The sequence below is a fragment of the Panthera pardus genome, unplaced genomic scaffold, assembly GCF_024362965.1.
Source record: "Panthera pardus isolate Hobbes unplaced genomic scaffold, ASM2436296v1 HiC_scaffold_3, whole genome shotgun sequence".
Taxonomy (NCBI): Eukaryota; Metazoa; Chordata; class Mammalia; order Carnivora; family Felidae; genus Panthera; species Panthera pardus.
The window spans coordinates 18424741-18436914 of NW_026526876.1; the positions used below are offsets into that span (position 1 = coordinate 18424741).

The 12174-nt window shown below is 46.6% G+C and overlaps 2 protein-coding genes across 4 annotated transcripts in view; one reads left to right on the top strand and one right to left on the bottom strand.

Moving 5' to 3' along the window:
- SAP30BP (SAP30 binding protein) overlaps positions 1-2739 on the bottom strand; it is a 37833-nt gene extending 35094 nt beyond the window's left edge. For 2 of the 3 annotated variants that reach the window (XM_019466206.2, XM_019466205.2), the window contains exons 1-2: positions 2588-2738; positions 255-364 (exon numbers count right to left, since the gene is read on the bottom strand). In XM_019466206.2, the coding sequence (XP_019321751.1) occupies positions 255-364; positions 2588-2693 (216 nt within the window). In that variant the 5' untranslated portion in view covers positions 2694-2738. Of the gene's footprint in view, positions 1-254; positions 365-2587 lie in introns of all 3 variants that reach the window. The other variant, XM_019466204.2, reaches the window with a different exon arrangement.
- A 110-nt stretch (positions 2740-2849) lies between these two features.
- RECQL5 (RecQ like helicase 5) overlaps positions 2850-12174 on the top strand; it is a 35370-nt gene continuing 26045 nt past the window's right edge. Inside the window, exons 1-7 of the mRNA XM_053893040.1 lie at positions 2850-3035; positions 3515-3649; positions 4704-4825; positions 5774-6292; positions 7008-7113; positions 7577-7688; positions 8889-9051. Coding sequence (XP_053749015.1) covers positions 3529-3649; positions 4704-4825; positions 5774-6292; positions 7008-7113; positions 7577-7688; positions 8889-9051 — 1143 coding nt within the window. The 5' untranslated portion in view covers positions 2850-3035; positions 3515-3528. The remainder of the gene's footprint in view (positions 3036-3514; positions 3650-4703; positions 4826-5773; positions 6293-7007; positions 7114-7576; positions 7689-8888; positions 9052-12174) is intronic.

The following is a 12174-nucleotide window of genomic DNA, read 5'->3' on the forward strand; positions in this document are numbered from 1 at the left end:
TCTGGGTTAAACAGAATAGTCCACTGTCTTTTCCCCCCAATTTCAATTCAAAAGTTAATACAAAATGGTCCAGATGAAAACAAATTTCGTTTTCAGTTTTCAACTGATACCAAACAAAAAAAGGGGGGGAGGAGGGGAAGAGGGGGAAATGACGTTGGCCATGGAATGGGAACACTGTCGGTACAGTTCAGAAAGTTTCTGACAAATGAAATGGTGCTTTGAACAACTCTGGATTTGGGGAGAGACTGACTTACCGACTGTTTGCTATTCTCATCCTCCTCTTCTTCATAACCATCTTCATCACCTCCAAGGCGAGAAAAGTCATCCTCTCCATAGGCCTCAGATACTAATCCACCTTTTTCCTCTGAAAGAGGGAAAAAGAAAAATGAATAAATGCATACAAAAATGAAAGACAACCTTTCAGTGGTTTGAATGGCCAGAACTATCTCTGAAGATCAAAGGGGAGCCTAAATCGCCCGTGAATAGGCCCAGAAACTGCCTTCGGAAAGAGCACAATAGATAAAGTCATTAAAAGAACATGGAAGAAAACCAACTACTAAATCCTTTCTCTCATGCTTTTCTTTTTTTAAGTTTATTTATTTTGAGAGTCAGGGTGGAGGAGGGGCAGAGGGAGAGAACCCCAGGCAGGCTTTGTGCTGTCAGCGCAGAGCCTGATGCAGGGCTCAAGCTCATGAACCATGAGATCGTGACCTGAACTGAAACCAAGAGTTGGATCCTTAACCAACTGAGCCACCCAGGCACCGCCTTTCTCTCATGCTTCTAATCCACCTCGTATGCCAACTGAAGGCTTCTCTTCTCTGAACTATTACCGCACATTGTTTAAAAACCTCTTTATCTTAATTTTTTTTAATTTATTTTTTCTTTAGGGTGAGAGACAGCAAGGGAGGGGCAGAAGGAGAGAGAATCTTAAGCTTACACAGGGCTCGAGCTTATGACCCTGATATCATGACCTGAGCTGAAATCAAGAGTAGATGCTTAACCGACTGAGCCACTCAGGGGCCTGGAAAACCTTTTTTTTTTTTTAATTAAAAAAAATTTTTTTTAATGTTTTTATTTATTTTTGAGACAAAGAGACAGAGCATGAGCAGGGGAGGGGCAGAGAGAGGGAGACACAGAATCCGAAGCAGGCTCCAGGCTCTGAGCTGTCAGCACAGAGCCCGACGCGGGGCTCGAACCCACGTACCATGAGATCATGACCTGAGTCGAAGTCGGGCGCTTAACCGACTGAGCCACCCAGGCGCCCCTGGAAAACCTCTTTTGATATGTGTATCTCTACCTTGTATCCGAGGCACCAGAACTTGTCTTCTTATACAAGATAAAGACTCTGTTGCCGTCATTTTTGTGTTCTCCTTTAGGAACAGGATTTTTTTTTTTTTTCAACGTTTTTTATTTATTTTTGGGACAGAGAGAGACAGAGCATGAACGGGGGAGGGGCAGAGAGAGAGGGAGACACAGAATGGGAAACAGGCTCCAGGCTCCGAGCCATCAGCCCGGAGCCTGACGCGGGGCTCGAACTCACGGACCGCGAGATCGTGACCTGGCTGAAGTCGGACGCTTAACCGACTGCGCCACCCAGGCGCCCCGGGAACAGGAATTTTAACTGGGGGCACTGAGAGGGGTTCCCAATCATACCTACTTGAGAAGCAAAGTCTTCTATGTTTAAACCAAAACAAGCAACAACAAGAAAAATACAAAATGCTACAATTACTGGGAAACCACCAGAGAACCTCTTGACTGGAAGAGGGCATGCAAAACCGAGAGTAGCTAACCTCCAGATGAGGAAAGGAAGTCCTAGATATGTTAGGTAGCTTGCTGCCCTTTCTATGATGCCAAAGAAATCTGTTCCCATTTCCTAACGTTGTGATTCTCAACCTGAGTAGGGCAACAAAATCACTGATGGGCTTCAACAGCCTACAAAGTACTGGAATCACTGAAGAGTATTAAAAAGCTACAAAATGCCCAGATTCTACCCCAAATCTACAAATTACTCTCGCCAGCGAGACCAGATTTTTAAAAGCTCCAATATGAGTCTAGGGCACATTCCTAATGCAAAGTTATAAACTTAACAAGTTTATAACCCTCCATGGCAATGCTACAGTATAGCCAGCACAAATGTAAACACAGGTAGTTTTAGCAATGTTACCTTTCACTACAGCCATGGTCGCACTCTCCTGTAATGGTGTCTTAAAAGAGTCAAACCCAAAGACCTCCTCCCCCCAAAGCATCGCTCCCCCCATTACACAACGAGCCCAGAAGGAACAGGTGGTGGATCCGTAGCTTTGGATCCTCTCCATCTTTCGCCCGTCCCTATGCCCAACACGATGCCCGGCATGGAGAAGACTTTCATTAAGTTACGGCAGAATAACCGAATCAACGGAAGGAGATGGTCCATTCTTACTCCAGGGCGTCCACGCTGTCCCAACCAGGGTCTCGATCGCGCTTCGGGGCTCCGGGGCCCGATACCTGGGGCACAATGACCATCTCTTTCCCTCCCGCCCTGCTAGGTGAGCAGCTTTCCGAGCAAGACACCTGATTCTCCCCTTCCAGCTCCCTACTCAGGCCTCACCAGCCGCGCTGCCCGCTGTTTCGACGCCAGCCTCGCCGTCGGACTCGGGCTCTGAATCTTCCGCGTAAACTGCCAGAGACGACAGAACATTCTTCTTCCCCGCCATCTTACTCCCGGCGCGCCTCAGTCTTATGACTCAAAGAAGCCGACTTCCGTGCGGAAAGGCGACTTTTCCCTATCCCAGGAGAACCCGCGCCGGTTCCTGACCAGAAACCAATCAAAACGGCCGTTTCTGGGCCTGGCCCCGCCCCTCCCGCCAGGCTGCCGTGACATCATCACTGCGCGACGGATGTAAGGTTGTGTGGGTTTTAGCTGACACTGAATCCCCAGCCTTTTGGCTTCTCAGAGTTTGGGGTGGTATATGGGGGTCTTCGAGTAGTTCCCGACCAGCGGGCAACAGCGGCCCGGCAAGAGTCCTTCGCTCCGGGGTGGCCCACCGCCAGCTCTGATATCTTGGGGTGAAGAGAGGGAGGGTTCGGCTGGGGAAGGGAGAAAAGAGCTAACGGGGGTTTAGAGGAAGAAAAGCGATGAGCTCTCCTCCAGGAGGTGGGAAGAAGGGGTCGGGGTAGAATGGCCGTGATAGCAGCACTTATAAAAGGAGCAGAAGGTGGATCTTAGAAAAACAATTCCATCTTCTCCAAAGGATTCCAAAGACATTTGTGTTTCTTCTCGTGATCTGATTTCTAGCTCCGTGCCATACCGCGGCATGGCATAGTTCAATGTTTTTTATTTTCCTCAGCATAGAAGTGGACATGTTAATTGCCCAGGAATATGTTGCTTGAGGGTGTTCACCTGGAGCTATGTTACTTGGAAATAATATACTGCTTGAGAGTAATAAAGCAAATTCTACTTAGAGAAAAATAAGCAGTATTTTAAAAGCAGAACAGGAGGTTTTCATCGCAACCATATGCCTTAACTTTTGGCCACTGTCTGTCGCTAAGATGAGCACCCACCCTTCTTTTGACCCTGAACGTCGAGTCCGGAGCACGTTGAAGAAGGTCTTTGGGTTTGACTCTTTTAAGACACCATTACAGGAGAGTGCGACCATGGCTGTAGTGAAAGGTAACATTGCTAAAACTACCTGTGTTTACATTTGTGCTGGCTATACTGTAGCATTGCCATGGAGGGTACCAACACTCTTTCTGACCCTTCCTACCTCCCCACTCTTGGTCCATAATTATTGCTGGAAATCTTGTAGATTTGTCACTTAAAACTTGCGGTTTTATTGGTAGAATCACCCAGCTGTTCTGGTTCTTACATTTCATAGCTAGAGCTGCAGATTGTCTTTGAAAGCAGTTCATAGATTTCAGTTCATGTTCGTTTGTGTGTAGGCAGTAGTGGGAGTGGCAGGAATGGCCTAATCCAGTCTTTGACCTTCTAAGCCCTTTGTTGAAGATTGAGTGGTCTCCGTCCCAAATAGGGAAGGAAGGAGTAATAATATTATAAATTTGATACATATTGACAATGGAAGTTATCAAGAGGGTAGTAACAATGTAACATTAATTACATTGTAACGTTTATAAACAAGTCTTTTTTTAATTTTTAAAAATGTTTTATTTATTTTTGAGAGAGAGAGAGAGCCAGTGGGGGAGGGGCAGAGAAAGAGGGAGACACAGAATCTGAAGCAGGTTCCAGGCTCTGAGCTGTCAGTACAGAGCCTGATGCGGGGCTCGAACCTACAAACTGTGACCTGAGCCAAAGTTGGACGCTTAACTGACTGAGCCACCCAGGCGTCCCTATGCAAAAGTCTTCTAAGTGATGTGGCTTCCATGTCTCCACAGGCATACCCACTCCATCTAGAAGTATTCAACTTTCATGGCTGTTTAATTCAATCATCCATATCCCAACAGACTCAGACTTTTCACCATTATGGTTGTCATTGCCGTTACTAGAAATGGTTTGTGCCCATTTCCAAATCTCTCTGGATCTCTGCCCTTAGCACAAGAAGGATGGGAAGGAAATTAGCATTATTACCTTTACATGTGCCACTCTGCTAGGCGCTTTCCCTATCTGCTAGGCGCTTTCCCTACAGTCTCATTTAGTTTTCAGCAGCCTTGACAAGGAAAAAGATAAAAGGCAGGAAGCATTTAGATATCATTATCTTGTGTTTTTTCAGGTGACAAGGATGTGTTTGTGTGCATGCCCACAGGGGCAGGAAAATCCCTCTGCTATCAGCTTCCTGCTGTGTTGGCCAAAGGCATCACCATTGTAATCTCTCCACTCATTGCTTTGATTCAGGTGAGCCTTAGGGGGATGAAGATAGTAACCCAAAAAGTTTAGGGGAAGGTGGGCCTTTTTGTTTGTTTGGCTTTGGTTTTTGTTTTGTTTTGTTTTCCAGCTGGGAATGTCATGTCTCATTTGTTTGGTCTTTTGCCTTTTATTTCCTTTGATTTGCCTATTTCCCTTTCTATATCGGGTTTCTGAATTGTCCAAATGTGTCATCATCGCCACTAGTGCATATCACTCTGGCAGGTTATGAATGAGTTTTCTGTATTTTGATGTCCCAGAGTCTCTCCTTTGTTACCTTTCACCCAGAGGAGTGTGGAGATGTTATCTGTATACACATAGACACTGTGTCATGTACACACATGGGCACTCTTGACAGGATAGAAGATGCAGACGGGCAGAGAGCTAAAATGATATAAACTGATTGGGATGTTGTCAGCATCTGCTCTGCCCCTCTGGCTATATTTAAGGCTTGCAGATGGGCTGATAGAATCAGAAATGAGGAAGTGTGGCTATGTGGTTAAGAGTCATCCACCATGAAGAGAAACGGAATAACAGTGCTTCAGTGCTTCCTGAGTTTCACGAGGTCTCAGGCTTTGTGCTGAGTGCCTTAGGTGCATTCACTTCACCTCTGCAGTGTAAAATTTCACTTAATGCTAACAACTATCCTATTAGATAGTTACCAGTTTTACAAGAGGGAGGGATGGGGGGAGAGAGAGAGAGAACTGAGTCTCAGAGGCTAAGAGCCAGTCAAAGAGCATGTGGCGATTAAGTGAGCCAGGTCTGTCTGTCTCCAGAGCCTGTGCTGTCACCCACTTCACCCTCTGAACTTTTTGTATGCAGAGAGAAGACCTTGGAGGTTGGGGGGAGGGCATTTATGGCTGGGAGATGCCCAGCGAGTTAAGATGACATTTACCACTGTGTCCTCCGCTCTGTGGCCTGTTTCCCTTCTTCCCTCAGGACCAGGTGGACCACTTGCTGGCCCTGAAGGTACGAGTGAGTTCTCTGAACTCAAAGCTCTCAGCACAGGAAAAGAAGGAGCTGCTCTCGGACCTGGAGCAAGAAAAGCCACAGACCAAACTTCTGTACATCACACCGGAGATGGCGGCTTCGGCCTCCTTCCAGCCTACCCTGAACTCACTGCTGTCCCGCCACCTGCTCTCCTACCTGGTGGTGGATGAAGCTCATTGCGTTTCCCAGTGGGGGCATGACTTCCGTCCTGACTACTTGCGTCTGGGTACCCTCCGTTCCCGCCTGGCACATGCCCCGTGTGTGGCTCTGACTGCCACAGCCACCCCGCAGGTCCAAGAGGATGTGTTTGCTGCCCTGCACCTGAAGCAACCGGTTGCCACTTTCAAGACTCCCTGCTTTCGGGCCAACCTCTTCTATGATGTGCAGTTCAAAGAACTGCTTTCTGATCCCTATGGAAACCTGAAGGACTTCTGTCTTAAGGCTCTTGGACAGAAGACTGCTAAAGGGGTGAGGGCCCTGAGGGCGGGGGGGCGGGGGCGAGAGGGGGGCCAAGATGCCTCGAGAGCAGCGAGCTGGTATCTTGCAGTGTAGAGGTGGATGTTGGTTTTCTAGGACCTTTGCTTTTTCTCGCTGCTTTAGCCAGAACTAGCTGCCGCCTCTTAAAACTTGCACTCTGAGAGTTGTTCCTTTGGTTTCCTGGCATTATTCCTCTTAATGGAGTCCCCTTGTCCTGACATTCTCCTGTGGGAGGTGAGCAGCCAACCCTGAGTGAGGCCTTTGCAGACCTATCCAAGGCTTCAGGACAAGAAGCAGAGGAGTTAGATGGGTTATGGTTTTGAGCTGCTTGATTACAAAGTGGCAGAGCCCTGCTGGTGGCCTGCCTCAGAGGAGCCTGTGAGACTGACATGAGAAGGAGGGAAACCTTCTTCTTCTTCTTTTTTTAATGTTTATTTATTTTTGAGAGAGAGAGAGAGAAGGGGAAGGACAGAGAGAGGGGGGGAGAAAGAGAATCCCAGGCAGTCTCTGTGAAGCAGGCTCTGAGGGGCTCGAACTCACGAACTGTGAGATCATGACCTGAGCTGAAATCAGGAGTCAGATGCTTAACCAACTGAGTCACCCAGGCACTCCAGAGCAAAAGCTTCTTTTAAAGCAGTCCACAATATAATGGGCAGATTGTTCTTTCTTCTCAATGCTCACTGTCTTCCCATGTCTCCTCATCCAGTCACTCTCTGGCTGCGGCATTGTCTACTGCAGGACCAGAGAGGCTTGCGAGCAGCTGGCAACGGAGCTCAGTTACAGGGGCGTGAATGCCAAGGCATACCACGCAGGTAAGGGGCGCCTGGGCCGTGTGCTCCTCTTCCCTCTCAGAGGCCCCTCAGTGGGTCTCTTGTTCTTTAAAGATCCTGGATAATCCGATGGCCCGTCATCTTTTTCCAGATACCCAGACAGAGCTAAAGCAATTCACTTACGTCCACAAAAAGGAGTCTAGACACAAATAAGATCTAAAATGAGGACTGTGACTCCTGAAGTCCTTTTCTCACCCTGAGCCCTCCCAGCAGCAAGTGATGAGTTTTTCTAAGTCTAGGTATTGGTGTTGTAGAGAGAGCACAGGTTTTAAAGGCCAGTGGACTGAGGTTTGAATCTTGGCTTAACACTTACTGAGCGCTGTGTGCCACACAGCTGGTAAGTGATGGACTGAAGGTGTGTGTGCAGCACCCAGGGCAGGGTCAAGCCCAAGGTAGATCCCAAGGAAGGTGTGGGTTCCCTCTGACACCTTGCCCTCATTTACAGGGCTGAAGCCTTCTGAGAGAACATTGGTGCAGAACGACTGGATGGAGGAGAAGGTTCCTGTCATTGTTGCAACCATTAGTTTTGGAATGGGAGTGGATAAAGCCAATGTCAGGTGAGTGATGGTTCTTGCCTTTCTTTCCCAGTCCAGGCCCTGGCTCTGGTGGGTTGCCTGGTGCTGTGCCTCAAGGAGCAAGTCCATAGGCTCCTTCTAGGGCCCCAGGAGAGAGTGCCTGGTGCACAGCCCACATGGTGACAGGTGCTGTGCAGCCTACTCCCAGGTGACTGCATCGCAGGGTTCTGTCATCCCCCAGGAGAGGGCAGCACACAGGCCATCAGGCCCATCCGTAACGCAGCATGTGCATCTGGCACATGGTCCCTGTGAGGGGGTGGAATGAACTGTCTTAAGCTGCTCCCTGTGGGATATCAAAGTCAGTGTCTTATTCCCAGCCTTCCTTGTTACTGCTTTTTGACAGTCTAGAAGAGATGGGTGGGGCTCACCCCACCCAGCCTTCTAGTACCACCCTGGCAACTCTTGGGAAGTCTTTATCTCTAGCCCCCCCCCATCTTCCAGAGACATTTTGCGCTACAGCCTAAAGCCGTCTGCTGTCATTAACACCAACAATAATGCTTTGTATGATGTACAGAGCACTTGGGCATATACATGATCTCATTAAGACTCACAGGGACTCTGAGTTGGTCAGTGGAGGAATGAGTCTGTGCGCTTACATTTGAGAGAACACAGGCTTTGGAATCTGAGTTTGGACGCTGGGGCTGCGGTGGCTTGTTGGGGGCCAACTTTGAAGTCAGACACCCGTAGGCCCAAATCTTAACCCCTGCTGTCCCCTTGCTATTTCACCTTGTATACATTTTCCTGAATCTCAAGTTCATTGTCTATAAAACAGGGTTACCTCACCTTATAGCAACTGTAAAATTAAACGAGACAAATAGATAAACTGGCTCATAGTAGGTGTTTAATAATGTTATCCCTTTCTCTCTTCAAAGAGGTTAAAAGATTACTCGAGGTTGGGCAGTTCATTAGTGGCCTACTCTTGTTGCTTTAAGCCCAGTGCTTTTGCCTCTGGGCCTCTGTGAGTGTTTTTGGTTTCTCATGTGCTGGAATTGCCCCCCTTAACTCTGCTGTGGCCTCTAACCTGAGCCGTTCCACGGCCGGGAGGCCTGCTGATGGGGTGCAGGGGTCTTGGCCACATTTACTTGGAAGCTGCTAGCCTCCCTGCTCCTGGTCACTGTGGAGACCTCTTCCCCTCGTCTCTTCTGCCACAGCTCATGCCGTTCATCCCTTTGGATCCTACAGGTTTGTTGCCCACTGGAATATTGCCAAGTCTATGGCTGGGTACTACCAAGAGTCCGGCCGGGCTGGCAGGGACGGGAAGCCTTCCTGCTGCCGTCTCTATTACTCCAGGAATGACAGGGACCAAGTCAGTTTTCTGATCAGAAAGGAAGTCGCAAAACTCCAGGTAGGTCCTGGGCAGCCTGGACCCTTTTCATCCAAACCCCCCGCTCTCCAGTTTCATGTAGCTTATTTTTGAACCCAGGTAGAGCTTGTGGAAGCTACAGGGGTGCTCCTGGGGTTAGAAGGTATAGCGGGGGGGGGGGGGGGGGAGGGAATGGTATACTGGTGAATAGACAGCTTGCAACAGCTGGGTTAGACCTTTCCATTTATATGCGCAGTCTTTTGTGTGCCCGTTATTTTGCATAGTCAAGATCAATCCTGCTTTAATTAGCATCGTTACACAAGCATTTTCCCATATTGTTGAAAGTTCTTTGTTTTTGTTCTCAGTTGTTTTGTTTCGTTTTACGGGTTGTACATGTTTTGCACAGAGCCTAGAAATAGATCCAAGTCCATAAGTGAGCTTGATGTATGAGAGGTGGCATTATAAATCAACAGGAGAAGGATGAACTGTTGAATGACTGGTGCTGGAAAAAGATAAGATCAGATACTTATTTCCTCTACCATACACATATAAGTTATGGGTGGATTAAAGAATTCAAAAAAAAGCTGTAAAATTGGGGGAAAATATCTTTGTTTCTTTGACAAAGGGAAGAGCATGTCAAGATTTTAAAAGTGGAGACTATGAAGGAAGATGTGATCTGTTTGACTCAATTCAAACAAAAAATTTCCATATAACGAGAGATACCACTAACAAAGTGAAAAAAATGATCCATTGTCGGGGAAGAGATTTGCAATATACATAATTGACTGAATACACAGAGAAGTCCTACAGGTAAATCTGTAAAAGGCAGACAACTGCAGAGCAAAAAATGTGAATTTCACAAAAAAGAGGAAACCAGGGTATCTAACGAAGGTATAAAGACTCGCTCAACCTCCCTTAGGAATCAGAGAAATGCGAAGGAGATGAGCTGTCGCTTTATGCCTGTCACACTGGCAAAAACGTACAGCATCTGTACAATCACTGCGGGCCAGGATGTGGGGAAAGGGGAACGCGTGATGTCAGGAAGATGAACTGGTATGGCTGCTTTGAAGAGAGACGAGGTGATACCTATAGCGAGAGGGTACTGGTGCTCTGTGAGTCAGTAATTCCACGTCTAGGTAGACAAGTTGTCATGTGTACAAGGATGTACGTGTACGAGGCCATACAGGGATGTTTGCCGCAACTCCCGCATAATGAACTCTTTCTTCCTCCTTAGGGTATGGGATAAATAGGCTTAGTCACACAGTGGAATAGGCTAGAGCAGTTGAAAATGACACAGCAAATCTGCATTAATCAACATGGATAAAGTCACCCAAAGCATAATTTGTGAGGCTACAAATGGCTACATGTAGACTTTCCTCATAAGAACGGTGGGACCCAAGTACTTCTGTCTGATGTCTACCAAATGACAGTAAGAGGACAAAAATATATATAAACCCACAGGGACAAGGGGAACAAAAGACAAGATACCAGCAGGTAGAAATATCAACAGATGTCTGTCTAGAAAACCCCAGACTCTACTGGAAATCTATTAGAGTTCGTAAGGAAACCTGGCAAAGTGGCTGAATGAAAGGGAAATACTTTAAAAAGCCTAGCTTTTCTCCACATTACCATGAATACCTAGGAGTGGAAATGAAAAAATATTTAGTTTGCAAAAATGAAACTTATAAAATACCTAGAAGTAAATGTTACAGGCCGTTAACAAGAGACATTTTTTTTTTTAAAGCTTCTCATGTGCTTTTGATGTATAGCCAGGGAGGAGGACTACCGATTTGAAGAAAACTGGTATCTCATTGAAAGAAAACAAGCTCTGAGCAGGTACCAAAAGTGAGTGAGAAGTATAAAACTGTCAGTTCTCCTCACAGGTAATATAAATGAAGTTCCAGTTGAAATCCCAAAAGACTTCTGTTGGGAAGTAGAATCTTAGAATTCGTATGAAAGAATAAGAGCCCAAGAACAGCCAGGAAAAGTCTTAAGAGCAAGAATGGTGAAGGCGACGAGCTTAACCCAGTGTCAGAACATGCTGGGATGCGGCTATAACCAAATCCACGTAGTAGACTAAAGTGGTAGCACAGACAAGAGAATTAGACATAAGTCCCAGAATGGGGCTCCTGGGTGGCTCAGTTGGTTAAGCGTCTGAGTCTTGATTGCAGCTCAGGTCGTGATCTCACAGTTTGTGGGTTTGAACCCCATGTGCTGACAGTTCAGAGCTTGCTTGGGATTCTCTCTCCCTCTCTCTTTACCCCTCCCCCACTCACATGCTCTGTCTCTCAAATAAATAAACTTAAAAAAAATTACTTTTATGTTTGACACAGTTTTCCTTCCTTCCTTCCTTTCTGTAGAGAGAGCAAGCCAGCAGGGGAGAGGAGCAGAGGGAGAGATAGTCTTAAGCAAGCTCCATGCTCAGCGCGGAGCCTGATGCAGGGCTCAGTCCCACGATCATACCTGAGCTGAAATCAGCCGCCACATGCTCAGCCAACTAAGCCACCCAGGTACCCTGCATCCGACTCGACTTCAGTTCAGGTCATGATCTAAGGGTTGTGGGATCAAGCCCTGCATCAGGCTCCATGCTGAGTGCGAAGCCTGCTTAAGATTCTCTCTCTCACTCCCTCTGCCCCTCTTCCCCACTTGTGCACTCTCAAAAAAAAAAAAAAAAAAATTAATGTTAATGATGAAAGAAATGAGTCCCAAAACATGTGAGAGTTTAATATTTGATGAAGCCGATAGTTCAGTTTAATGGAAAACAAAGGGATCGTCTAGTGGGTGGTGCTGACATCCCTCTGGAGTAAAATAAAAGTGCTCCATTTGGCACCTTATATAGAAGGCAGATTAAGGACCTACATGTAAAAAATAAACAATATTTTACAAGAGACTTTATTCCAGTGTGTAACCTTAGGCTTGAAATAGTTTTGTACTGAAAATTAGAAACTCAGAAATCTATCTTAAAAAAAAAGTATTTTAATTGAAGTTCTTGAACTTCTGTAAATCCTCGACCCATGAAAAAGAATGTATGTGGCAAAAGATACCATAAACAAAGCCCGTAGATAAACAGATCTGGAAAACTAGTTACTGTAAAACCCATACCAGAGGTTGAAGTTGAGGATAAATGGAGAGCTTTCACCAACTAACAGGAAGAAGCAAAGTGTA